Raw genomic sequence first — 25,368 nt, forward strand, 5'->3', positions numbered from 1 at the left:
TACAGCTCACACGTGCTGAATCAAACTTCAAATCTCAGCAGCTCTGTGCAATCGTGACAATAAAGAGAGGGTTTTGATGGCTTGAGTAGAAAAGGGAGTTACCTGTCAGCGTTTGTGATCATCCTCGACTGCAATAGGTGAGTAATCCACTGGTGGGAATGCTGCTTTCCATTGGCGTGGAATTAGCACAGGCACATTTATCTGCAGGACTCTGTTTCCATAGAATTTTGGCATGTAATTCACGGCTCTCACTGCACTTTCTAGTCAGAGATTTTTTTTCTTTATGTCATTGGTAGATACAATTCTGAATGTAATTATATTTTATAATCTCTGAAATGCAGTTAGCACCTACTGGCATTTTACTCTATGACTTTATAAAATGATATTGCTTAATGTAATACTCAGCAGTTACCCTCAGGGATTGTTTTTACTTGATTTCTAGTGGCTGAAGCACAAATTGTAGGGATTTCATCTTGTGAACGAGAAATTTGTGTAAATGCTGTCATTTATTTTGCAAATTGCAAATATGACAGGTGCTGTGTGAGAACTTGCTCTCAGGTGGGAATATTTAACAAACCTCTCCTTGGTATATTGGACAGAAAATTAAACTACGAATTCAAAGATAAAATAAGATTTATTTTTTTTTTTAACTGGATGAAGTGTTCATCTAGACCCAAGAGATTTACCTTGAGGATTTTCTTCCCTTTCTGAGCAAATCACCGCCTCGCCCGCTCTCCCTTCCCTTCCCTTCCCCCACAAAACAATTTCACATTTCCGCAGTAAAACGTGGTGCTCCGGGGAGCTGCTCATGCGGCACCACGGCCGAGAATATTTAGGTCACTGGGTTTTAGCGCTGCTCCCTCCGGATTCCGGATTCTCTCTCCCTGTGCTGCTGCGTGTCCCGAGCACAGCGACCGGGGCTCCGGCCGCGCTCCTTCGGGCTGCAGCCTTTAGCGTTTTAACTCCTCATCTCTGGCTTTTTTAAGCCGTCTAAGGGGTGAAGCCAGCACGTTTTGCTAATTCACACTGCGATCCCACCGCGCCGGGAGCGGCGGCCACTTAGAGATGACGTTGTTTTCTTTGTTGCTCTTGGGGAAGAGAATTCCTTGGCTTCCTTTGCCCTCTACTGGTGGCCCGCACGGCTTCGATGCCAACTCACTTCCTTTGCTTAATATACATATATAAAATAATTATTTAAAGCATACAACCCCCAACAGCTGGGCAAAACCACAGTCGAGGGCGTTTCCAGAGCTTTCCCAAGACAGTAGGGAGAGTGCTCCCTATTACTGCAAGAAGGAAATCATCTTAGTAATTTATGAAGATCTATTTTTTTTCCAGTTGCACCCCAGCTGTGTGAAAAGCACAGTGCAAACTGGGGTGGAAAATCAGAGCAGTGTTTGCTCTGGTGCTTTTGCAGAGAGCTTGGAGTACCTGCCTTGATGGAAGAGCACCGTGGATGTTCATGGACATGATGCCCAGAGGATGTCAGCTGGCTGCAGCTTTGAGTTTGCAGGAAAACACCCAGTGTGTTTTGCTTGCCTCTCTTAAATTCATGTGCCTGGTGATCGAAAACCCATATGTGACAAATGTCAGTGCCATGCAGAGTTTGTTCTGCCTTCTCCCAAAGCACCTGAATGCAAGAAGAGGAGGGGCTGGCAGGGAATGCTGTGCTGCCTTCTGGGGCTCCTCTGCAGTCACACTGGATTTCTGTCCTGTGAGCCCCCAGCTGCTGTGTGACAGCTTAGAAAGGACAAGGTTGCTTAAGATGAGAAGGGTTTTTCCTGTCCTTGAGGGAAAGGATGGTTTTCAGCTGTATCGCTGACTGGCTGTTTATGTCCCTGTGGGAATGCCCGAGGGACAAGCAGCAGCCTGTGGCTGTAGATAAGCCCTGGGAGGGAAGCCACCCCCGTGGTGATAGCCAGCACAAGTGCCACCAGCCCTGAGCACCCTCAGGTAGCCTGGCTGCAGGAGGGTAACACAGATAGGAAACAGGAGCCATGCACGGTGCTCAGTGTAAGTGTTCTGCTTATCACGGAGCACCAAACTCCCGTGTGGCAATTTCCTCACTTCCACCATGGCACCCACTCGGCATCCATCCAGATCCCCGATCCATGCACGCTTTGCCTCATTGCTGCGTTGCTCTGTGCCATTTTGCTTTCCTGATTTCAAAGTGTATTTGCTAGTTCTGTTGGCAGCTTCTGACCAGGGAATCCTGGTGATAATGACAGCTCTGTCATTTGGCTTTGTAATATTTTAGCTGCCCTCGTTATGGAATGGGGATTTACATACGGTCTTGATGCTTTCGTGCAATGCTGCAGTATTACCCGCTCTCCAGCAAACTCGGAAGATGCAACTAATAGACTTAAACTTCAACCAGGGAGATCTAAGCTAAGCATTGCGTAAAGCAGCCTAATAATTTCACAGAGCAGAGTTTTGCAATCCCGCCAGGATAGGGGTCCCCCAGATCGCCGCAGCGAGGTGGCGGGGGCCGTGTGCCCTGCGGAGAGGTGCGGGAGGGACAGGGAGGTGCCGGTGAACGGGCAGGGCCGTGCGGGGGGACCCCCGGCCCCGCTCCCGCGCGCTCCCACCCACGTGGCGCGGAGGGGCATGCCCTGCCGGGCCGCCAATCAGAGCGCTGCTTGCCCTCGGCACGGGCCAATCAGCGCCCAGCGAACACACATTTAAACCCCGTTCCCGGGAGCCGCAGCCACCGCGGTGTGACAGGGGGAGGGCGGGTTATGGCCGCTCGCGCCAATCGGAGGCCTGCGCGCGATGATTGGCAGGAGGTTAAACCAATGGGGTTGCCAGGGGTAACGCGGCGTCTCCCTGCGGAGCGGTTGGCGGCGGCGGGGACTCCGCGGGGACAGTCGGGGCCGCCCGGCGCGGGGGCTCCGGGGCGGAGGTGCGGGGAGCCGGGGCCGGCGGGACTCCTCCCCCGCGCGGTGTGCGCAGCTCGCCGGGAAGGGGCTGGGCCGCCGCGGCTCGCCCTGCCGCATCCAGCCCTTTAAACATGGCGCAGGCCGCGGCGGCCGGGCGATGACCGCGGGCGGCAGCGCCGGACATGGCTCAGGCGCCGATCTTCCCCCGTTGCTCCTAGGGAAGAACATGCCCAAGACCAGGGCGGGCGGCGTGGAGAAGGCAAGCCCCGAGAGCGCCGAGAGGAAGGGCCCTAGCCGCCCCCGGGCCGGCGGGGTAAGCAGTGCCCGGGCCTGGGCGGGCGGAGCGGGGCGGGCGGCTCCCGGCGGTCCCCGGTGCGCTCCGCTTCCCCCGGTGCGGGCAGTCCCGGGGAGCCGCGGGGCCCGGGCCTCCGGGAGCCCCCAAATCATTCACAAACCGGTTAACTCGAACTACAGTCGGACTCTCTCCGTGTTTCCCTGTGCCCTACCGCAGACAGGCTCTGGGCTCGGCATTCCCTCCGTGCCATCTTCCCCGTCCTGCAGCTCTGTCCCGGGCAGCCTCCTTGCCTTTAGCTCCCAATGGAAATAGTTGTGGCTATCGCATTAAATCGCGGGGCCCCTCAGCAGGCAGCCTTTTTTGCTGCGCTGAGAAGATCTCCGCTCTCCGGGGTCTCAAGGCTGGCACAGACAAAGACGTGGCAGCGGCAGCGCCAAGAGCACAGCAGGCAGGGAGCTGGGAGTGAGGGAGGAAGCTGTGCTGGAAAAATTGCTGTTCGTTTCCTGTTCATGGGGTATTCAGAGCCTGAAAGCTCAGCTGGCAGGTGGACTGCTCTTCACTGCTTTGGGCTTTCTCCCCAAATGCCCGTATTTAAACTTCTTATTAAATCTTGAGGACTTTGAAGCTCAAGGCTCATTGCTTGCATTTGTTAAAACAGAGTGTTTTCATAGTATTTCATGCTTTGAAGCCCAAGCAAGCTTTGCCTTTCATAGGCCTTTCAGAAATATTGAAGGTCAGGGAGTGTCTGTCTGATTTTGTTTTTCTCAGGCTGTAATCGTAATCTCAATCATTTGTAGTTTATTTGTGGACTAGGATTTGAGCCTTTAACTGGTCTGATTTTGTGTGAATTATGTACATAGGAAGTTTGTTATTCATGACCACGTTAATTATTAAAATTGTCCTATCTGTTCTATTGTGTACTTTGTTTACTTCTGCAGTGTCTGTGACTGAAATGCTGAGGTATTTGTTTAGTCAGCTATGTTTGAGCTATCTTTTTTTGACTACTGGGACCCTTTGTTCCTTGCTTTTCTAAGAAAATGGATGCATATTTTTGTTGTTTTAACTGGCATGCAATGTCTGAAAATTGCTTTTGGTCGAGTCAAACTATAGCCAAAAAAACCTCATTCTGCCCAAGTTGCATCTGTTTGTCCAGACACTGAGATTTCACGGTTGGAATGTGCCTGACCTACCCTGCACAGCAGAGCCAGGTGGCAGGAGGCTGGGACAGCAAAGGTGACAGGGCTCCACTAATCTTTGCTAAATTTGACACTGCTCACTGTTGGCATCTTGGAGCCTGAGCCGGTGACAAACCCCAGGCTCTGTGGTGTCTGCCCATGCCAGAGGGTTTTGCCATTTTCCTGACTGGGCTGTGCATAGATTCTTTTTTGCCATACACAACCTTTACACTTTATTTTTATGTCGTATAATGGATAAAATATAGCACTGTTTATCTGCCGTGCTTTGCTGAGAGGTATCACTCAAGGTAGGCTGTAAAACTGATTCCTGTGCTGCTCAGTTGAGCATATAATTTGCTGCAACATTTCACACCTCCTGAGAGTGGCTGGGTAGCTCATACCTCTCTGGCTGTGAGAGCTCTGTGCTGGGCCTGGGCAATTTTTGCTGCACTATTCATATTTTTTTTGGCTTGTGCTCTTTGAGGCTGCCTTCCCAGGAGCTCAGGCTTGGGGGTTTTTTTTAGCACCAAAGTTCATACTGTGAAGCACAAGGGTGGAGGCTGGAGTTAGCTATGACTACCCCATCCTGCCACATTTTATTATTTAACTCCCAGAGTGCTCAGCACTGTTGCATTTTCACTTAGAAATCACAACCTCAGTGAGGGTGATGCTTCAAACAGTGTAATTTGCATCAGCACAATCACCTGTCAGCCCTGCTTGCTGCAGACTGTTGTGGATGCCAGCTTCAGGTTCCTGGAATCTCTTTTCTGAGCGGATTTTTTGTGTGGGTCTGTTTTAGGAGAATGTGTTTATTGGTCAATCCAAAATCTACGGCTACCTGAACCCCAACAAAGCTCCTGGTGCTCGCCCCCCACTTCAAGAAGAAAACTCTGTCATGTATCACGAGGTGAAATGTCAGGGCAAAACACTAAAGGAAACCTACAGGAAAGGAGCTGGTAAGATTGAGCTTTGGATTGCTTGTGTTGGTAAATGTGCTCCCACCCCCCCAATTCTGACATTTTCATCAAGAAATAAAAGCAGTGAGGAGGAGCCCAGATTGTGGATGCTGAGTGCCAGGCTTCACAGTGACTAGAAATGGGAGTGTTCAGTAAATTTATGAAGGGGAAGAAGACCCATCTGGCTCTGTGTTTAAAGGTGCATTTAACAGCCTTGGTAATTTGTCAAAGCACTTTGATGCAAGCACTTTTACAAGCAGGTATTTTCAGTCACGTTTGATGCAGGGAGTGTCAGGCTTTCTGGAAACTTGGGGCCTTTAGTTCCTAATTTGGCTCCCCAGTTTTGACAAGGAAGTGAAGATAGCTTTAGCTTGTCCCACTGCTGAGGCCTTGCAGCTGTGCTTCTTTTCTCCAGTGAGACTGAAACATCTGTCTCAGCAGATGGGACTGTTAAACCTGATTATTTACTCTACATAAAAACGTTATTGGGCTTTAAAGCACTCTCACCTACCTCTGAGTCAGTTGTGTGAGGAGGAGGAGGATGTGGTTGCATTGGGGTAGGATGCAAAAAACCAAGTAAATGTTGGTTGTGGGGAGTGTAGATTTCTTGTCAGTGCCAGCCCTTTAGCTGCCATGGATTTATCCTGGGTGGCATTGGCCACTGGATGCCAACATCTGCAGCTGCTGAGCCCAGCAGTGCAGGGTCATTGCTGTCCTTTTTCTCTCATTTGACAGAGCTCTAAACCACTGGAATTAATTTAAACACTTGGGTATAGTTGGCCCTAAGTTCAGAGCCTTACTCGATTTCCTTGTCACCAGGAAAAAAGAATGGTGGCAGAATAGTTGAAGGTGCTGTGAAACCAGAAGACCAGAAGGATAAGGAAGGTGGGTGCAATCCTTTGGTGCCCTCCTCTGATCAAAACCAAGAAACTGTGGAAACCCAAAAGACTCCCCTGCCTGCAGAGTGTGCTGAGGAGGCCAATGCAAAGCCAGCTCAGAAGAAGATGGTTAAAGCAAAACGAGGACCAAGGAAAAAGTAAGTGATTTGTGGAATTGTGAAAGGACAGCTCTTTGTTTTCTCAAGAATATCACACTTTGAAAACCCTAAAATAGCATCTAAGTACCTATTTTGCAGAGGACTTGCTTGTCTTGAAAGCAAGGTTAATGTGTTCTGTTGTTCTATCAGAAGTGAAACATTTGCTGGTCACCTATGGAAAAAAATAAATTAATGAGCCATTAAGACCTACTTTCCTGTGGACAAATGGGAATGTGTCTTGTCAGAAACAGAACAGTTGGAGGCTTCCTGGCTGAGCTGATCTCTTTCTCTTGGTATCAGAGTAATGTGACCTAACATTAATGAATTCCTTGCCAAGCAGTTTTCATGACCTAAATTTTCGAGTGCCTTCTGGCAAGGCACGCAGGGGGCCCCAGACTTGTAATGTGACCTTCAGTGGATTTCCAAGGACATCTCACTTGTATTGTTCAAGAATTAGTACTGGAGCAATGGAGATAGTGTGGGGAGGAAAAGGGATGTAGCTGTGGCTTGAAGCTAAGAGTAATGATAAAATCCACTGATTCCTATTGATCACCTTTCAACTTACCAAGCTCAAATAAAAATTTCTTGCATGTACCTTTGCTCTGGTGGCGTGACTTAACAAATAGTCTGAAATGTGTGTGTGTGTTCTCTTTTTCTTCCTCCTTAGAACACAAGGAAGAGCACCAAACCGAAAAGTGACAGATTATTACCCAGTTAGAAGAAGTTCCAGGAAGAGCAAATCTGAATTGGAGGTAGTGCTTCTTGTTAAAATGACATGACTTAGAACATGTCTGATTAGCTGAAAATTTGGGGAAGTGTGTAACTATGGTTTCTATTCCAAATGCAAATAAAGTTGTGCACTTGAAGTATTGTTAAGAACATGCTTAAAATTTGGAAAGGCTGGTCCAGTTTAGAACAGAATCTAGCTGTTTATGTATTTTGGGGGGCAGAAATCTGTCTTTCTGCTGTTCAGTTTGCTGGAAATATGAGATGGTTTGGAACAATGAGTGTCATTGGTGGGTAATTTCCTTCCAGCTCTAGAAGAAGCTACAAAAGCTATCAATAATACTGTGGTTTTGTTTGTTCTTGTTCATTCTGCAGACTGAGGAAAGGAGGAAAATAGATGAGCTGATTACAAGTGGGAAGGAAGAAGGAATGAAGGTAACTGCAGTGCCAACCGAAGTGGTCATGTATTGTTTTTTACACAGTATCTTGATGTTAATCAAGAACAGAACTCAGTCTCAGGACCCTGCAATTCTCTGAAAATGCAGGAAAACTGGAACACACAGTCCCTCCTTCTAGTGAGCAGTGTTGGTCTCTGAAGGCTGTGTCTGTGCAGCCTCTGTTATAGATATTGAGGGGGCTTTAAGGTCTTTACAAAAATGCACTCCTAAGTTCTTTGATTGGAAGACACTGTGTCCAGCTACCAGTAACTCAGAGTGTGTCCCAAACTCATCCTGCATTTCTTCCACAGTGCCATGCATTGTGCTTCTACAGCTTTGTGTGCAGTACACACAAATTCCCTTTTGCAGCAGTTTTTTAATGACAAATCATTTCCTAGTAATCAGCATGTCTGCAATGATGTAAATCAGCTGGGAAATGAGAAAGTATTTTCTTTTCAACTCAACAGATTGATTACATTGATGGCAAAGGGAGAGGAGTAATTGCTACTAAACATTTTAATCGAGGAGAATTTGTGGTTGAATATCACGGGGATCTCATCGAGATCACTGATGCCAAGAAACGAGAGGCTGTGTATGCTCAAGACCCATCCACAGGCTGCTACATGTACTACTTCCAGTACCTCAGCAAAACCTACTGGTAAGCTCAAGTTGCCATTGATAGAGGCTTTGAATGCTGCTAATTCTTTTCTTGTTTTCATGCAAATTTTTTGTTTTTAATGAGAACTGTGAATTATGAAATCCTTTGGAGCACTGATCCATGGTCTGAGAGCCTCCTATACATCTGGGCTATGAGGAATGGTAGGTGACTCAAAGCCCTCTTTGAAGTACAGCACAAGCTATGTGGAGAGTTGCTCTGCTTGGATGAGGCTTGCAGTTCTGCAGTGGTCTTCTGCCTAAATTTATCCTCTTGTAAAATGGACTCCTTTGTCTGAGTTGCAAGGAGTTGGTTTGGGAAGCAGGATGGACAGACTCCCTGGAAGAGAAATATTTCTTTCAACTTTGACTGGGTGTCCTTGTTGCTCTAGTCTCTGACACCCGCTTCAGTCCAAGCTTTATCATTTTTTTCACATCTGGATTCTGCTGTTCCTGGAAACAGGCAGCTCAAACAGTCCAAAGATTTGATTTTCTGGGTTTTGTACTAACTTATAAATCTCCCAGAGTTGTTTCAGTTTCCCTGCCTTGCCATATTATGGCTGTCTATTCAATCATGGTTTGTAATGTAACATGATAACATTCTGTTTCCCCTTAATTTTTCAAGACTTGTGTGGATTCCTCCTCTGTGTGATTTGCACTTCTTGGGGTTTGTCTCAAAGCCCCCGTCCCAGGCGCCATCCGCGCTCTGTTCTTGCTCTTTCAGTGTCGATGCTACGAAAGAAACGAATCGCCTGGGGAGGCTCATTAATCACAGCAAGTGTGGCAATTGTCAGACCAAGCTCCACGACATCGATGGTGTGCCTCATCTCATCCTCATAGCTTCCAGGGACATTAAGGCAGGTGAAGAACTCTTGTACGACTACGGAGACAGAAGCAAAGCTTCCATTGAAGCTCACCCGTGGCTGAAACACTAATTCATCTTCTTGTTTTGGGGTTTTTATTTTTGGACTGAGTGTTCTACAAGGAGTCAGTGCATTTTTTTTTTTCTGCCCTCACTTCCCTCAGCTTTCTTAGTGGATGGCTTATGGTCTTCCGAGCTCCTTAAAAACTGCCTTTTTGCTTTGCAGTATTGAAATACCTGTTATAGTTTTCCAGGCAGGCTTGAATAATTGATCTTAGATTGCCAAAACTTTTATATCATAAAAAGAAAACCCTCCTTAAAATTCAAATGCTTCTGTATAGTGACCAGTGCCACTTGAGCAGTGAAAGACTTGCACAGAAACTTAATCACTGGGGTTGTGCTTCTGCTTTTGCAAGGAAATCTCACGCCCCACTTTGGGGTGCTGAACTTGGCTTTAGGACAGAAGTACTGCTGTACTCTGACTTGGTCATCCAGTGGCTTGACTGCCTGTCAGACTGCTTTTCACAGCCCACTGCTGACAGGCTTCTCTGAGATGGATGCTACTGTCATTCTCAAATAATTTGTGGTAGGAATCCAGTTTCTCCTGTGTCATACATTCTGTTGGCAATGAACTCCAAATGCACTGGCACTGAGGGAAAAGGATGGTCAGATTGACTGCTTCCTTTGGAGAAATTACTTCCAGCCAAATGAGGATAAATTTTGATAGACTGGGTTGATACTGATTACAGATGTGAAGATAGAACTTCACAGTGAGAATTAATATTTGACATTTACTTATTTTCTAAACTTTGAGAAGGTACCTTTTTTACAGTCGATGGCTGATTTTTGGAGGTGTCTCCCAGAGGATTTTAAAGAAGTAAAAACTCTCTCCAAAAAGATTTTATATTACCTTCCTATGCTAATTAGCCACATCAGAAGCTATTTATTTACTGTGAATGCTTGAAGTAGAGCATAGTGGTTCCAAAACTAGGAGTCATCTTCATATGCAGCTTCAAACTGTAGTGATGGAGTTCATGCAGTGAAGAAAGTAGATTCCTTATTGCCTGGTCCTGTAGGTGTGTCCAGCACAGCCTGGTCCCACTGTCTCACATGGGAGTGGAGTTCTTGGCATCTCGTGGCTGTTTGGATGTTTCTGTTGGAGAGCCAACTCTGGGATATAGGCAGGCAATACAATGCAGGTCCTTTATGTTAAAGAGGAATTCTTACCAGTTGGAATTTTTGCCAAGGCAGGCTTGGCATGTGTGTAGATGAAAATGGCTGTGAGCCATCAGCCACGCTTGCTGCTGGAAGATGTCAGCAAGGGATCTGTGGCTCTGTTAATGTCTTCTATTCCTCATGTCTTGAAGGCTGCTGCTGTTCCAGCTGAATGCCCTCTAGACAATCTTATGCTTGCCTATGTGATAGGTCAGATAGCAACAACATCCTGGTTGTGTGCTCCAGCAGCAAGAGAGGTGGCTTAGTGATGTATTTTTTAAATTAAAAACTTGAAGACAATGTCTCTGTAAAATAAAGATTATATTTATTATTGATGAAACGGCTGCTATACTACCTGTCTCCATTGCAGTTTTATGAGCATTTTGAAAGAAAGCTGTGAAAATCATTAGCTATTAAATGCTTTATATTATTTACTGCTTCACACAAGGCAAACTCGTCAGAGCAAGCCTGGGTATCTTCCCATTTCTGAAGAATTAACTGGAGACGTGTTACATTACGTGTACTGAGTTTCAGGTAAGCCTCACTGGTCAACTTGTCTGAGTTGGCACTGATTTTTCTCTGTCTCAGTAACAGAGACCTCACCAATGTGTACAGTGTCCTGTTAAACTAGAGCACTTCCCTTAAGTCAAAATTGGAATAATTTTTTTAAAATTTTATTTAAAAATTTATGTGTTCTCTATCAGGTTGAATAGCTTAAAACCTCTGTACTTCAGCATCACTTTTGTAAACAAGAAAGGGGAAAGATCTCCCTGTTTTACATAAAAAGAAAATGTCTTCTCTGAAAGCTTAACTGGTAATTGAGTAGCACTGCTTTGGAGGATGGAAATAAAGCTCATGTTGCACTGCATCTGTATCCTTTACTTTTCTAGGCACACATACAGAGATCTAGAGATCTATCTCAGTGTGTTTCTCACAGCAATGTGTCATTTGGTGTTTATATCTGTGCCTCACAGGAAGGCTTCATCTTCTAACAAGGTGTCACAGGGAAAGATGCCCTTGGGTTGGGAGCTAAACTGCTTTTTTTTTTTTAAAGGAGATTGGAAAATACATCCCTGGATAAGCCATGGAAGAGGATGGAATTCAGATCACATGTAAGCATCTCTCTTCAGCTCAGAGGTGCATCCTGGCTGTTGCTGATTGTTCCTTTGTTTCATTTTTTTTTCTCTGTACAAAGCCTCTGCTCAGGCCATGCAGTAACTGCCTTCCCTGCTGCCATGCTCTAGAAAATACACAATGAGGGCAGGGCCAGGGCTTATTGATATTTTGAAGATGGCAAAAGGACCTGAGTGTTTCTGTGCCTGGCTAAAGCAGCTGGCTCAGCTCAGCCAGCTGTGGTGTGGCCTTGCTCACAGCCAGCTGTTCCTGACCTCTGCAGGGAGGCTGCAGCTCTGCTTCTGCTGAGCCCATCCACCCTGTGCAGCTGAGCAGATCTCTGAGGTGCCCTATATTTCTCATGCTGCCAGTGTAGGAGAGGGAATCAAAAGACTTCAGAGCCTGCTTTTATTTCTGAAGAGAGTAAGATCACAGTTTGATACCTGTCACTGCTTCTTTTATGTCTGTTCAGACTTCTGCTCTGGATATTCTACCTTTCTAAATGGAGAACCTAATTGGTGTCTTTCAAGCTTCTTTTCCCACTCCTCTGTTTGCCCTATATGCTTCCACTGGTGCTAAATCTCATTACTGGGGCCAATACACAGCTTGTGGCAGGTGATTGAAAGAACAGAGCTTATGCAAAGCACAACTCCCTACCACAGGAGACCTTCAGCTGTCAGAAATGAAATGTTTGGTGCATCTGTTCCAGTCTGAGCACTGCCTGCACCTCAGCCCTTCATGTAGGCAGAGCCCAATTGCAGCAGCTTTTCTTCCTTTGCTGTGCTTTCCTCCACTGTTCACCTCATCCCCAACAAACACTTGTGAATGGCATGTTTCTATGACCTTAATCTTACAAAATAATCTGGGCTGAATGTTTTGATAGCTGGACAGGATAAGTCTGCTGTAGAACAGATAATCACAGGCACTTTTAATAAGAATAAACCCCAGCTTTGTATAAACATTTTATTTTCTACATGTGGATAATGTCTGACAGTAAGAAATACAAAAAGTGTCTGTTTCAAACAGTTTCTGAAAAAAGCAGAGTAAAATCTATTCTGAAAGAATATTATACAACATGATTTTAATGAGATTGCTCATTCTCTACAGTAGGAGTGATGCTGCTGCTTCCAGGCATTGTCTTTCCCAACGCCTCTGAGGCTCATCAGTGCCATTCTCAAAAGCAGCAAAGTCCTTGAGGATGCTCATTTTCCATGTTTAAAAGAAAACCTAAAAAAAAAGAAGAAATCAATAGCAGAAAGGAAACAATAATGTACAACTGGAAAACAAGGAACAGGCAGGGAGCTGGCCCTGACAATGTGCTATTTTGGGGGACTTTAGGGACAGACCCTGAGCTTGTGGGTTTTGTGTACAATGTAAACAAAGCCTGGGGCCAGCTGGGGTGCTCCCACAGCACAGCCCTGAGGGGCTGGCAGGGGAGGCAAGTATTGAATCATTTTGCTCAGGAATCTTGTTTTTCCTAGGAAAAAAGTGACTCCCTGCTTGCCTGGGTGGAGGTGGCTTTCCTGGGCAGTGCTTTTTCCCCAGGAAGAGATTGCTTTATCAGGTTTTTAACTTTACATGGAGAGCAGCAAACAATATCCAGCCAACTAGGCTAAAGTTCAGCATCCACCCTGTGTAAGGAGTGGGCCATGTTCTCACAAATTCTGCCCCAAAAGCTGCAGATAAACTCACAGCCTTTTGATGATTGTCTTCTCTTCACTGTTCTTTCTGGTGCCAGCACTGCTGCCACTGGCTTCTTTGTCCAGTTCTTCAGTTTGGTCCCTTTTCTGTGAGATGATCCCACTGGGAAAATAAATGGTTTTGTTTATTTTTTGTGGGTTTGTGCAGAGTGTGACGGTGCATGAGTTAGACCTCTCACTGGACATGGGTGAATGAGTGTTCACAGGACAGGGATGGCAGCTTGCCTCTTGCTTGTACTGAACTGAAAATAATGAATTATTATCCCTGAATACAGCAATGTAATGGTGCCAGGGTTATGCTTAGAACACTAAAAAAGTAACAAGATGACTTCACAGAGAAAAAAATGGCAAATCATAATGGGGGTGAAAGGGAAGTGTAATCACACTTGGATTTGCAGAAGTCCAAGGGCAGGAGGATGGTGTGGACACAAACGGTGAATTTCTGCAGGGGTGGATGTGTGGTACCTCCAGCGCAGCCACCCAGGCTCACAGCAGGCCTGGGCACAGATGGGAGATTCCCAGCTCCCCTGCAAGGCAGGTGCCTGTTCCTCTTTCCACCCTACAGAGGAGAGAAGAAAGGCTTTGCCTCAGCTCTAAGATTTTGCCATCTCACTTTGGTGTTTCTACACTCCAGAAGCTGGAACCGCCTACTCCAGACAACAGTTTCGGTTTGACCAAAGGGTGTTTTCCCTGCCTGGAACAGGGTGAGATTTTCCCAGCCTGCACACTCAGTGTTTTCACAGCGTGTCCTGAGCTGACCTCAGTCACTTGGAGAGCTCAGTGGATCACAGCCTGTGACTGCAGTAGCTGCAGGCGGAGAGTAGCCAAGCAACACTCAACTGGATTGGGAAATAAAAACACAGAGCACTTCAAAACTGGTGTGACACCAGGCATGGGGTAATTCTGAAGCAGACTCTCTTGGATAAATGAGACAATGAGCTGTTGGGTGACACTGCAGAGCTCTAACATCTGCATAGTAACTTCTACCCAGAAATCATGATGAAAAATGCAGCCCCCAAACACCACCAGTCACTTTGAGCCAGTCTCTGAGATGTTTGTTACCTTGTTATGCAGAGCTTATTTCCAACGTGTACAAAGCATTTTAGAACATATATTTATCCTCTTCTCCTGCACAATTACTGTTTACTACAATTACTCTTTACTACAATTACAATTAGGATTTTATGTGACTGTTTAGAGGGAAAATGGGCTTTGGCTTAAGCTGTAACACTGTATGAGGAGATAACCTCACAAATTACTCGACCTGAAAAGCAGCCCTGCCCTGCTCTTGGTGCACAGCACTGTGACTCAGATCACTAAAAACCTGAAAACATTCCCACTGTTACATTTTTAACTTGGCCTGTACCAAACTGTGTAACAGCTGGGAAATCAAAGCAAGAAGCCATTCCACTGCTGCACAGCAAAGCAGCCAGCTGAGCTGTAGAAGTGCTGTCAGGCAGTTTGTAAATTCTTGGATTGAAGTGTAACTTCTTGGCTTGACCTGCCTGTTACAGGCAAGGCAAAGGGCGGGCTCGCTGTATCCAGGAGGGTGCTGCTGAGATGTCCCAAATGAAACCTGATGTGCTCAGATTAATCTTCCAGATTAAGAAGAAATTTCTTGACCCAAAGAGTTTATAATCCAACCTGATGAGAGGGGGCAGAGGTTGGGAAGGAGAGCCTTTGGGGTGAATGAATTTGTAGCACCAAGATCAAGACCCTTCCCACATCCCACCCTTTGACTCACACTGATTCCCTTCAGGAAAGACCAAACCCTTCTCTGAAATCACTTGCAAGGGCCTTACACAACCCTCTGCTGGCTGTCTTAAAAACCCCACAGATTATCATGAGTGATGAAAGAGCTCAATATTCTGTTTCTAGGTCAGTGTCACACCCCCGTGGGAGCGAAGGACCGGAGATCAATCAGCATCGTGCTGTAGGAGGAAGGAAACTTTGCCTGCAGCTGAGCTGGAAACCCCCCGTGCTCTTTGGTATGTAGTGTGGCTTTAGACACAGTGTGTGTGCAGCTGCTGTGGCTGCACAGATGAATTCCTGTGCACAAGAACCCAGCCTGGATGTGGAGTGGGAGTAACTCTGCGTAGGCTGAGAGTGGGACAGTTATGGGAATGGGCTGAGAACTGTGCAGAGAAAAGGGAGTTTGGTTTTTAAATCATATTGCATAGACACTTCATTGTTCCCCCATTTTTCTTTGCTCTCTTGTATGCTCTGAGGAGCACGGGGGTCACTTACATACCTGGACAGTGCCCATCCTGACCTAGGGGCCAAACCTGCAAGACTCAACTGGTGAGCTTCATGAAGTACTCGTTATTAGCAGTATTAGTTCTCTGCTGACTTCAAGCTTTACCTCTTATAGCACTGTAGCTCCTCTTGCACCACCAGCAGCTGAGCTTTCAGCTGGTTCCTCTCTTGCAATACATCTCGGAGCTCCTGTAACGTGAACCGGGGCCGGTTGGGGTCTGTGAGGTCTATCACCATCTGATCTGGTCCAAGGCTGGGCTGTAAAATAAACAGTGGTGGATCTTGTAACCTCTCAAAAAACTCAGCATTCAGAGAGTAAAATATCTGGATTTTATAAATATGGAATTTTTAGAACTGGTATGAGTTCATCACAATCCTGATTTTTTTTTTCCCCCAAGCAGTTAAGTATAGTTCTTCACATTTTTTTGTATTCCCTTAGTGACTGTGTTCCCCAGCCAACCATAGGCCACAACTGTGACAAGATCTGACCACAGTTAAAAGCAAAGTTTCTGTTCGGAAGAGTTTGCAATTTAGTTGTCAAGATGCTTTTACCAGATTGTTCTCAGATGATGAGTGAGGCTGAGCCATCTAATGCCACACCAAAATTCCGTGTCAAAGAAAGGTGAGAACTGAACTCGCCTTTTTTGATTGAAAACCTTTGTAGCAATGAAGACATCAATTTCCCTCGCAGGGGGTAACAAAGCCTCAGTGTTTGCATACAGTTGTCTCCATGGGGCCGGTGCTGTGCAAGAGCTGAACGTGGTGGGTTTGCACTCTCTGAACTTTGTGTGTGACTGACCCAACTTTGCTGGGTCAGTCACTGGAGCGAGGAATCCACAGCACTGCGACCTCCCCGACGGAAAGAGCTTCCAGGCTTTCACGGCCAAAGACGGGAAGTGACTTTGTGAAACTCGCCCGGCTGACACAAAAGATACCACAAGTATCGGCCGGGCCAACTGGTGCGGCTGTGGGTGCGCTCCGCGACCCGCGCGTGGTGTGCCCGTGCTGGGGAAGGAGCCCGTGGGTCCCGTGTGCCCTGTGTGTCCCGGCCATGTCCCGTGTGTCCGTGTGTCCCGGCCATGTCCCCTGTGTCTGTGTGTCCCGGCCGTGTCCCCTGTGTCCGTGTGTCCCGGCCGAGTCCCGCACCCACCTGCGGGGCGCTGCCCCGGGCCGCCGCGCGCAGCTGCTCCAGCTCCCGCCGGAGGCTGTCCCGCTCCCGCCGCAGCTGCTCCTCGGCCACGCTGCTCTCGCTCACCAGCGCCTCCAGCATCTCCAGCACCCTGACGATCCTGAACTGCAGCCGGGCGCGGGCGGCGGGCAGCTGCGGCCCGGCGCGGAGCTGCAGCAGGTCCCGGCCCACCACGGAGGAGATGTCGTAGACATCCGCGGCCGTCAGCTGGAACGGGCTCTTCTCCAGGGCGCTCTCCGGGCCGCCATCCTCCTCCTCATCCTCCTCATCCTCCTCCTCCAGCTCCTCCTCCCCGCCCCGGCCCCGCTCCATGCCCGCCGCTCCCAGCCGGGCCGGGCGGCGCTGCCGGCGGCGCCGCGGGCGGAGCGGCTCCTCCCGCCCCCGGCGCTCCCGCGGCCCCGCGCCGCTTCCCGCCCTGCCCCTTCCCCTGAGGAGGCACCGCCCGCGCTCCGCGGCCGGTAAGGGACGGGGGCCTCCGGCAGCCCCGGGAACCGGCACCGAGGCCTTTCCGCAGCGCCTCGGCGGCTCCGGGAGCGGGGCGGGGGGACTGGCGGGCTGCGGGAGAGGGGAAAGGGGCTGAGATCGACCCCGGCGGGAGCGGCAGCATCTCCAGCACCCTGACGATCCTGAACTGCAGCCGGGCGCGGGCGGCGGGCAGCTGCGGCCCGGCGCGGAGCTGCAGCAGGTCCCGGCCCACCACGGAGGAGATGTCGTAGACATCCGCGGCCGTCAGCTGGAACGGGCTCTTCTCCAGGGCGCTCTCCGGGCCGCCATCCTCCTCCTCATCCTCCTCATCCTCCTCCTCCAGCTCCTCCTCCCCGCCCCGGCCCCGCTCCATGCCCGCCGCTCCCAGCCGGGCCGGGCGGCGCTGCCGGGAGGGGAAAGGGGCTGAGATCGACCCCGGCGGGAGCGGCTGCGGCTCCTCAGAGCCGGGAGAGCCGCTGAGGGGACAGGCGGCGGCGGGAGCGGGGCTGAGCGGCCTCCTCGGCCCGCGGGGCAAGGCCGGGGCCCTTCAGGCCGGGCCGGGCCCGCGGGGCAAGGCCGGGGCCCCTCAGGCCGGGCCGGGCCCGCAGGGCAAGGCCGGGGCCCCTCAGGCCGGGGTAGGCCAGGGGAGGATGCGGCTCCCGACACGGCATGTGGGCTCGAACAACAGCGACACGGCTGGTTTGTTTTTGTGTGTCACACTTCATCTATGGATGAACACAGTGCAGCGGTGCTGGAAGCGGTTCCTGCGCGGGCTGTTCTGACACCGCCGTGAGCCCGTGCCGTGTGTTCTCCCCACCAGGCAATGGCTGACTGGGCCCCCATCGCGAAGGAGTACGACCCCCTCAAGGCTGGCAGCATCGATGGCACGGACGAGGAGCCCCACGACCGGGCCATATGGCGGGCGATGCTGGCGCGGTACGTACCCAACAAGGGCGTCACGGGAGACCCTCACCTCACCCTCTTCGTGGCCAGGCTCAATCTTCAGACCACAGAAGAGAAGCTAAAGGAGGTTTTTTCCCGCTATGGAGACATCAGAAAGATCCGTCTGGTTCGAGACCTGGTCACGGGGTTTTCCAAGGGTTATGCGTTTATTGAGTACAAAGAGGAGCGTGCGCTGCTGAAGGCCCACAGAGATGCCAACAGGCTGGTCATCGACCAGCATGAGATCTTTGTAGACTTTGAACTGGAAAGAACTCTCAAAGGATGGATTCCCCGGAGGCTTGGGGGTGGGTTTGGAGGCAAAAAAGAATCCGGGCAGCTGCGGTTCGGAGGACGGGACAGACCTTTCCGAAAGCCCATCAATTTGCCAAACATGAAGAACGATTTCTATGGAGAAGGATCATCAGAGAAAAGAAACTGGTCTCGTGAGGGAACGAGGGACTGGAGAACGAGGGACCGGGACCACGAGAGGAGCAGGGACAAACGCTGGCCTGAAAGGGAGAGGTCGTGGGCTTGGGGTGACAGTGAGAGAGACTCCAAAGAGGAGAGGAGCAGGGGGAGGGAAAGGAAGGACAGAGACAGGAGGGACAGGGATAGAGACCGCAGCAGGGACAGAGACACCAAGAAGCAGAGAGATGATGATAAGCACCGATAGGTGACCGTGCCTTGTCCTTGGGGCTGTGACAGCACTCCCAGAGCAAGCTGTGGTGCTGCACCTTGTGCCTGTGACTCTGCTGCCAGCAGCTCTCTATGGTTTGGTTCCTGCTGCAGTTCAGATGTGTGTTGGATTGTTCTTTAGAGAAAATAAATTTTGTATTATTGTTTTTGAACTGGTGACTGCTGTAAGAAATGCACCGTGTGTAGAGCATCCCCCTCAGCTGAGCACACACCTTGTCTGGCTGCCTGGGTGAGGAGTTATCTGTGTGCCAGGTGTCCACATTTGTTATGAAACAGTCCCTGCTGGAGACACAAGAATGGAATAGCAAACTTCTGTGCCCCAAAACAGAAGCTGATGGGATGTGGCTTCATTTTTGTGAAGACACTGGGACAAGCAAGACCTTTATTGATACTGTGTCCTTAACTAGTTCTGCCAGGTGAGAGAGAAACATGGAACCAATCCACTGTCTGTGACATGGGAGGATGAAGCTCCTTTGTGCAGAGGAACGTGCACCTCAGGACAGTGAGCACGTCCTGAAATGCCTCTTGTTCCTGATGAATCCATGGAGAGTCACTGAAGGAGGGTGTCATGGGTAAATGTGGTTGCAGCTGCATCCACTGTGTCCTCACCCTTCTACACAGGGTTTAAATCCATTCTGGAAACTGGGCTTGCTGCTGGGTGTAGCTCAATGGGGGAAAAAGGGCTAAATATCTTTTTCAGGACTAGATGTGTGAATACAGACACACCTCTTCCATTCAGGAGCTTACTGTACTTTCTAGAAAAGGTTCTGTCACATTCTTTGTCATCATAAGCCATTCCTAAATATATAATGTATTTTAAATTGTATTTCATCAGTCTTGGAATGGCTCTGTCCTAAACCTTGTCTGGTTGGGGCTGTATTTCCATGAAGTTGTACACAGATCCATAAGCTGCATCCCCAAGAATGGATGGTATTACTTTCTACCAAAAAAAAAAGACACAAGTCTTGCAGAAATACATATTTTTCAGAAATATTTATTAAACTGTTAAAATGATTTACTGCCCAACCAAAAAAAAAATAAACCAACCCAAAAAATGTCAGTGATCCTGCACTTGGCAGGCAGGATTGTTACACCCCTAACCTGCCAGCATCCTGGCCCCTTTTCTAAAAGCAGATTTTCCTTGAATATTGACAAACAATACACGACAGATCTTCAGATCTTTACAAGCTTCCCTCTGTGCCATCCTGCCTGACAGCACTGGGGTGTGTGAATGCAGCATTGCAAAATGAGAACGAGTGGTTAATGCCAGCAGGTCAGGAGGGGCCGTGAGGGGTTGAGGTAATGCTGCAGAGATGTGGGGAAGGCTGTCCTGCCTCTGCAGTTGGTGTTGGCTGCAGAGCTGGCCTGACACAGCCCCAGGCTGGCCTGGAGAATTCCTTTGTGCTGCTTAGGCTGGGTCTGTGCAGCTCCATTATCCCAGCTCGTTGCTCTCAGCTGATTTCCAAAGGGATCTGCTTACTCAGGCCCAGGTTCCTGCATTGTTCCTGCTCACTGCATCCCTTCTGAATGAGCCACACGACTCGGGACAGACTCGATGGGGTCATCCACAATTTCACTGCCTGATGTGACTGGACTGCACTTTTTGTTTTCTTGTATGGAAGTGAAGACAGATCTTGGCAATTTAAATTACGACAGTCACCCCATTTAAGAGCTGCCTTTCACAGGAGGGGAGAAGTGCTGCTGTTTTAAGGATGTTACCAAAACATCAGCAGGCAAAACCACATCTACCCCACACCCATGTTGGACTCTGATCACCATGTCCCATATAAGGCCACATGTCCCCCCTGCCCCAAGCTCCAGTGACACCAGAGGGACACAATAAACACTTTCCCTTCCTAGAACACACAGAAGGCCCATGATGGAATGAAGCACTTACAGCCAGGAGCAGGGCAGCACTCAGCCCACCACTGCAGGGAGAGGTTTTACTGCCAGGGTTTTACTACAGATGGGCTAAGAACCATTGCTGCTCACACTTATTAAAAATCCACTCTTGGATCACCCTGTAATGAGAACAACTGGCCTGCATGAAGCCCTCTGGAGTCCTTTGAGTTCTCCTACACTCAGTGCAGCTTTGCTCCAGCCTGAGCTGTATTTCCTGTCCTTGGTGCCACTTCTTAGAGGCTCTACAGAGCAGCTGGGGCTGTGGTGCCAAGAAGAGCTCCCAGCCCCTGGCACTGAGCTGCACATGCAGCTGCCCATGGCCCTGGTGGCACGAGGCCTCCCACGAGCAGTGGTCTCAGCATGGACCTTCCCAGCCCATGGCCAAGGCCACAGAGACACTCCTGTCCTCACACGGAGCCATGGACACGTGCAGCCTCTGCCACCTGCTCAGGCTCCTCGTGGAGTGTGTGGAGCAGAGCTGGGCACTGCACTGGCACTGGGTGTCCACAGCTCTGACCCTGTGAGGTTTTAGTGTTGGAAGGACAACCTCGGTCAGGCCTGGGGTCTCCCCAGCTCAGCTGCAAAGCAGATCCAGCCCCAGCCCCTGGGTTGGCTGCTGGGCTGTCCTGGCAAGTTCAGCCCTGTAAAACAGGGGCTACCCAGACATCTGCCATCACCACAGCAGCAGCTTCACACAGAATTCATGTGCTCTGCCCATGTAGTGTTTAGTCAAGAGAAAAGGTTGGGTTCCTGTCTAGGGCAGTGAAATAGTTCATGTCAGCCAGCTGAGGATGTGTTTCCCTCTGAAGCTGGGCAGTTTTACCTAGACAGGAAATTGAAGTGTGACTTAATTAAAAACCTGTCTGTGGGAAAGGTCTAATTCTTTCACAGCAGCTGCCTGCTACACTGTGAGGAAGTCCCTGGTAAGAAGGGAAAAAAATTGAAGAATTAATTCCTCCCTGTAAGCAACTTGTTTTCCATGAATACTGCAGAACACAAGGCACGCTCACCTCATGCATCGGCTCTTCATGCTTGAGGCACTGTAAGCACAAGGGAAATGTGCACTCACTGTCCCTCCCAAGGCTACTCCAGTTATCACTGTGTCAGGTGGCTTTCCAAGGGGTGACTCTGTGAGATGCTGATGCCAGCAGCACTGACACAGGACACAGCAGAGCTGTGGCTGCCACCAAGGGCGTCCAGCCGTCGCATCCCTCTTGAAAAAATTCTTACAGAAATAAAAAGCAAACAACCAGTAGTGTTAACAAACAGGGTAGAAGAGTCATTGCCCTGTACTAGATATACACTGCAAACAAACTTCTAATAATGGCACAGGTCCTTTTTTGGTTTAAAGAAGCTTGTGTTACTGTAGTTAATGCATGAACAAGATCATAGACTTGTTATTCAGCACAAAACAAGTCATCTAGAAGCTTCCATGTCCCAGGGTGTCAGCAGCTGTTACTACAAAGCTTGGGTTCCTGTTTGCAGCAAACAGTCACCAAGTGAACAGTGAGGGATCCCTTTTGGAGTCTGAAATAACCCCCAGGTGTGCAAGGCAAGCACAAGTGACGAGCTGCCGCGAGGCTTTACAGAAGCTTCTTGTTATGAGACTCGAGATCTACTGCAGCAAACCAAACACCTCAGGGCTTTAGTCACAGGTGTTGCAGGGCTTCTTGTCCTTGTTCCATGTAGGAGTCATCTCTGTTTGAATGTGACCATTCTCCAAAAGTTTCCTGGAAGTGCACGTTTTTCTGTGACGCCTGCATACGTTTCTTATCACGAGAGAAGAAACTAAACCTTCCAGGAAAGGAGCAGTGAGGGAGGGAGGGAAAAGAAAGAACAGTGTTTACCATCCTGAAAGCTCTTCAAACACCCGCCCCAATACACAGCACAACAAAACACCGAGCAAAAAACTCTGTTTGCATCTGCAGAAAACCAAGGCAGAGCGGCCTGATGGGAGTGCATGTCAGAAGGTTGTTAGGGATGGAGTCACTGCAGTCTCAAGCAGTTTGGCTGCAGAAGCTTCAGGTAAGCTCTAAATGCTGTTGACTCTACAAGGTGCAGGTATCATTTAGATGTGGGCTCCCCCTTCCCCAGCCCTCAGGTAACAAAGCCACACAATCCAGGTTAGTTTCTTGGCATAAGTAAAGTGGTATCTTTGGCGTTAAATCTGTATATTTTACCACAAAGCAGAAATAGAATTTTTTTTTAAGTCATCAGCAGGGAAGTTCGCAAGATAAGAAACTAAGTCTCCACATTTTTTCCCAGTGTAGAGGTTTTGATACATAGACTTGATTCCTGCAGAAAGGAATGAATAAATGCACCTATGTGCATGAGAGTTTGCAGGATGAAGGCTCTAAACAAATGCACACGAGTGTGCACGTCATTTCCTGTCACACAGCTTGGGTGCTCTAAGATAATGACGTACATGAACCAACAGCCATTTAATACAGCTAAAAAATACAGCTGGAAAATCCTTAGTATTGTTTTATTTGTATGGGATGAAGTTATTGGATTAGGCAAATTCAATGTTTGTTGTGGGTTGAGTACAAGAGGTGTTAGTGCAGTGTTTAGGCCTGCTGAGAAATGCAAAAGTTGTGGTTCCAGCTGCCAAAGGACTGAGTTGGCTGTGGATCCCTTTGGTCTCTGCTGGGTGGGCTTCAGGAGGTGAGGATTGTTTTGCCTGCACTGCACCAAGTGTGACACAGCTGTGATCCAGGACAGGAATTGCTAAATGCTGCCCAGGAAGGGACTGTGCCAGTGGAACCTCAGCTTTGTCAGGTGCTGGAGTATTGGTCAGGGCATAAACCTGACCCTGAGTCCATGCTCACCCTCCTCAGCATTCTCCCAAATCCCTCTCCCTTCATCCCCCTCAGCACCACGATCCCAGCCCTCCCAGCTGCCTTGTGCAGAGCAGGGAGTTCAACCTTCCATGCCTCTCAACACACAGGAGGCTGGATGATAATCACTGAGAATATTAAGAATAATTACTTGTTGATTAGAAGGGGAAATAAACCACTACACAAGTTAAATGCACATAAATAACAGTGCCAGCAGAACCTGAACTTTTGCATTTCCTGACTTCAAAAGTGCAGCCTTAATAGTGAAGTAAGTATTTTGCACTCAATTAGCCTCAAACTTTTCTACCACTTTCATCACAGGAGCTCATGAGTTCACACACATATACTGAATATTTTCAGGGCCAGAGCCAGCTCCAGCTGATAAAAGGAGTGTTTAGTGACTGAGCCTTTCTACAGAGCACATTTGGTCCTGTCTGCTCAGAGTTACTGTCTGGAAGCCCACACAAAGGATTGCTGTGTTTATACAGTCAGTATCAAAGCTCAGTAATTTTTCACTTTATCAGGAAATTAAGCAGGAGAAAAATAAGTTTGTAAACCTCTAAAGGGTTCAGCTTTTAAAATTCCTTCTGAAACAATGAAAATTGTTATTATGGCTAGAAAATTCTCATGAAGGATGTTTGGAAAAAGCCTGTCTTTTTCCAAAGAGGAAAGGAAAGTTGCTGGAAATATAAAGATTGCTAAAGCAGCAGTTCTAATGCAAAGAGACTTTACATTAACAATTATCAGTATGTCTTCCAGGGAGAGCCAAGAATTGGATGACAGAATTGATTATGAATAGTTTACACTCTATTCCAAAATACATAATTAGAGACAAAATATACAGGGCATAGATAGAAAGACATGAAAGCAACAGCCTGTAATTAACAGTGGAAATTAATGTGGAAATCAGCCTCTCCATTCTGTAACTCTAACTAATGATTGTAACAAATTATTAGAAACTAGTTTCTCAATAAGCACTGGTGAGAACTGTGAATAGCCTTGCTTAGGAAGCAGAATTAACAGATGCTGGTTAAAACTGCACATTGCACTGATTTTCCAAGGAATAATGATTGGTTTAGCATGGCAACATTAAGGCAAAAGGTGCTAACATGTCAGTTTGAGGATGAGTGTGGAGGACTGGGATGAGTACTGGCACTGACTGGTCATTCTGATTGGCACTTTGATCCTCTGGGATCCCACTGGCAGCCAGGAGAATGCAACCAGCAGTGCTTGTTAACACGGGGTCATGCAAGAGGAAACCACAGTACCAAACATTTAAAAACAATTCCTACAAGGGACACAAGTCTTCTTATTGGCTGCAATGTGGGATCGTCTGGAATCAATCCAGCTGCTACCATGGGCATTATGGCTGTAAAGATCCTGGTCAGGAAAGTACAGACACAAAAGAGATAAGACTGGAGCAAGGGAAAGAAAAGGCATTCCATTAAAAAGAAAAGAGGCAAACATGATACACGGGGTTACTTTGAATTACAACACAGGACACGTTACAGGGAGAGGGGGATCTGCATCACCCAAGACAGCTCTCCTCAGTGAAAAACTCTTGTTCAGAAAAAAACAATCATTGTAGCAGTTTCAATTGCTTTTGGATTTCTAAAAGATACCACTTTCCTGTTGTGAGACAGCCTGCAACCTGGGTTGGATTTCATCAGGGTATGAGCACCTCTAGCAATGCAGAGCAGAGTGCAGGTTTTTGTTCCAAGAGACAAACAGGCACAGACACAATGAAATGAAGGATGAAAGTGTGTGTTAAGAAATACAAAACAGGACTCTGCTGTGACTACTGGATATTGGCACAGGGTTAGAGAGGACCAGCATTACAGTTAAAGATTCCACAAGGGTTACAGTTGATATTTTCAAGTTCAAAACCAGTATTGCAGGTGAACTCTTGAAATAACCTCCTAAGAAACTGCGTGGTTAAAGGGCCTGTGTGTCTGCTCCAAAGGAACCTGTGTTACTTCTCATGCAGGAAGATGCCAACTGCAGGCAGCTGAATGCTTTTGGGAAACCTTGCA

At 48.2% G+C, this 25,368-nt stretch overlaps 4 protein-coding genes across 20 annotated transcripts in view; 2 read left to right on the top strand and 2 right to left on the bottom strand.

Moving 5' to 3' along the window:
- Positions 1-11,103, top strand: KMT5A (lysine methyltransferase 5A). 8 transcript variants are annotated; one of them, XR_005629307.1, is made up of 8 exons: positions 2,896-3,192; positions 5,149-5,305; positions 6,125-6,341; positions 7,009-7,093; positions 7,443-7,502; positions 7,972-8,162; positions 8,246-8,323; positions 8,883-9,020. XR_005629307.1 is itself a non-coding variant. In XM_039724507.1 (8 exons), the coding sequence occupies exons 1-8, from the start codon at positions 3,037-3,039 to the stop codon at positions 9,091-9,093; spliced, it is 999 nt and encodes a 332-aa protein (XP_039580441.1). In that variant the 5' UTR covers positions 2,896-3,036; the 3' UTR covers positions 9,094-11,103. The 8 variants fall into 8 exon arrangements, 7 of the variants coding, with proteins under 7 accessions (XP_039580444.1, XP_039580446.1, XP_039580448.1 ...); XM_039724507.1 differs by lacking the exon at positions 8,246-8,323 and having other exon boundaries at positions 6,125-6,190; positions 6,269-6,341; positions 8,883-11,103; XM_039724511.1 differs by lacking the exon at positions 8,246-8,323 and adding an exon at positions 3,391-3,718 and having other exon boundaries at positions 3,052-3,192; positions 8,883-11,103.
- SNRNP35 (small nuclear ribonucleoprotein U11/U12 subunit 35) lies at positions 58-20,423 on the top strand. Of its 6 annotated transcripts, none has more exons than XM_039724516.1 (4): positions 58-137; positions 14,927-15,036; positions 15,744-15,926; positions 17,779-20,423. In XM_039724516.1, exon 4 carries the CDS (start codon positions 17,782-17,784, stop codon positions 18,571-18,573), a length of 792 nt encoding a protein of 263 aa, XP_039580450.1. In that variant the 5' UTR covers positions 58-137; positions 14,927-15,036; positions 15,744-15,926; positions 17,779-17,781; the 3' UTR covers positions 18,574-20,423. The 6 variants fall into 6 exon arrangements, with proteins under 6 accessions (XP_039580450.1, XP_039580449.1, XP_039580451.1 ...); XM_039724517.1 differs by lacking the exons at positions 58-137; positions 15,744-15,926 and adding exons at positions 10,638-10,769; positions 11,290-11,347; XM_039724515.1 differs by lacking the exon at positions 15,744-15,926.
- Positions 11,354-17,503, bottom strand: RILPL2 (Rab interacting lysosomal protein like 2). Of its 3 annotated transcripts, XM_039724524.1 has the most exons (5): positions 17,101-17,503; positions 16,455-16,574; positions 15,411-15,562; positions 13,041-13,151; positions 11,354-12,575 (listed from the first exon to the last, which is right to left on the bottom strand). In XM_039724524.1, exons 1-5 carry the CDS (start codon positions 17,329-17,331, stop codon positions 12,551-12,553), a joined length of 639 nt encoding a protein of 212 aa, XP_039580458.1. In that variant the 5' UTR covers positions 17,332-17,503; the 3' UTR covers positions 11,354-12,550. The 3 variants fall into 3 exon arrangements, with proteins under 3 accessions (XP_039580458.1, XP_039580455.1, XP_039580457.1); XM_039724521.1 differs by lacking the exon at positions 17,101-17,503 and having other exon boundaries at positions 16,455-16,883; XM_039724523.1 differs by lacking the exons at positions 11,354-12,575; positions 17,101-17,503 and adding an exon at positions 13,514-13,607 and having other exon boundaries at positions 16,455-16,884.
- The window catches only part of RILPL1 (Rab interacting lysosomal protein like 1), a 21,014-nt gene continuing 15,216 nt past the window's right edge, over positions 19,571-25,368 (bottom strand). Inside the window, exons 7-8 of one of the 3 annotated variants that reach the window (XM_039724505.1) lie at positions 24,628-24,715; positions 19,571-22,292 (exon numbers count right to left, since the gene is read on the bottom strand). In XM_039724505.1, the coding sequence (XP_039580439.1) occupies positions 22,287-22,292; positions 24,628-24,715 (94 nt within the window). In that variant the 3' untranslated portion in view covers positions 19,571-22,286. The remainder of the gene's footprint in view (positions 22,293-24,627; positions 24,716-25,368) is intronic. The other 2 variants (XM_039724504.1, XM_039724506.1) reach the window with 2 other exon arrangements.

The sequence above is a fragment of the Passer montanus genome, unplaced genomic scaffold (assembly GCF_014805655.1).
Source record: "Passer montanus isolate IOZ18808 unplaced genomic scaffold, ASM1480565v1 scaffold53, whole genome shotgun sequence".
Taxonomy (NCBI): Eukaryota; Metazoa; Chordata; class Aves; order Passeriformes; family Passeridae; genus Passer; species Passer montanus.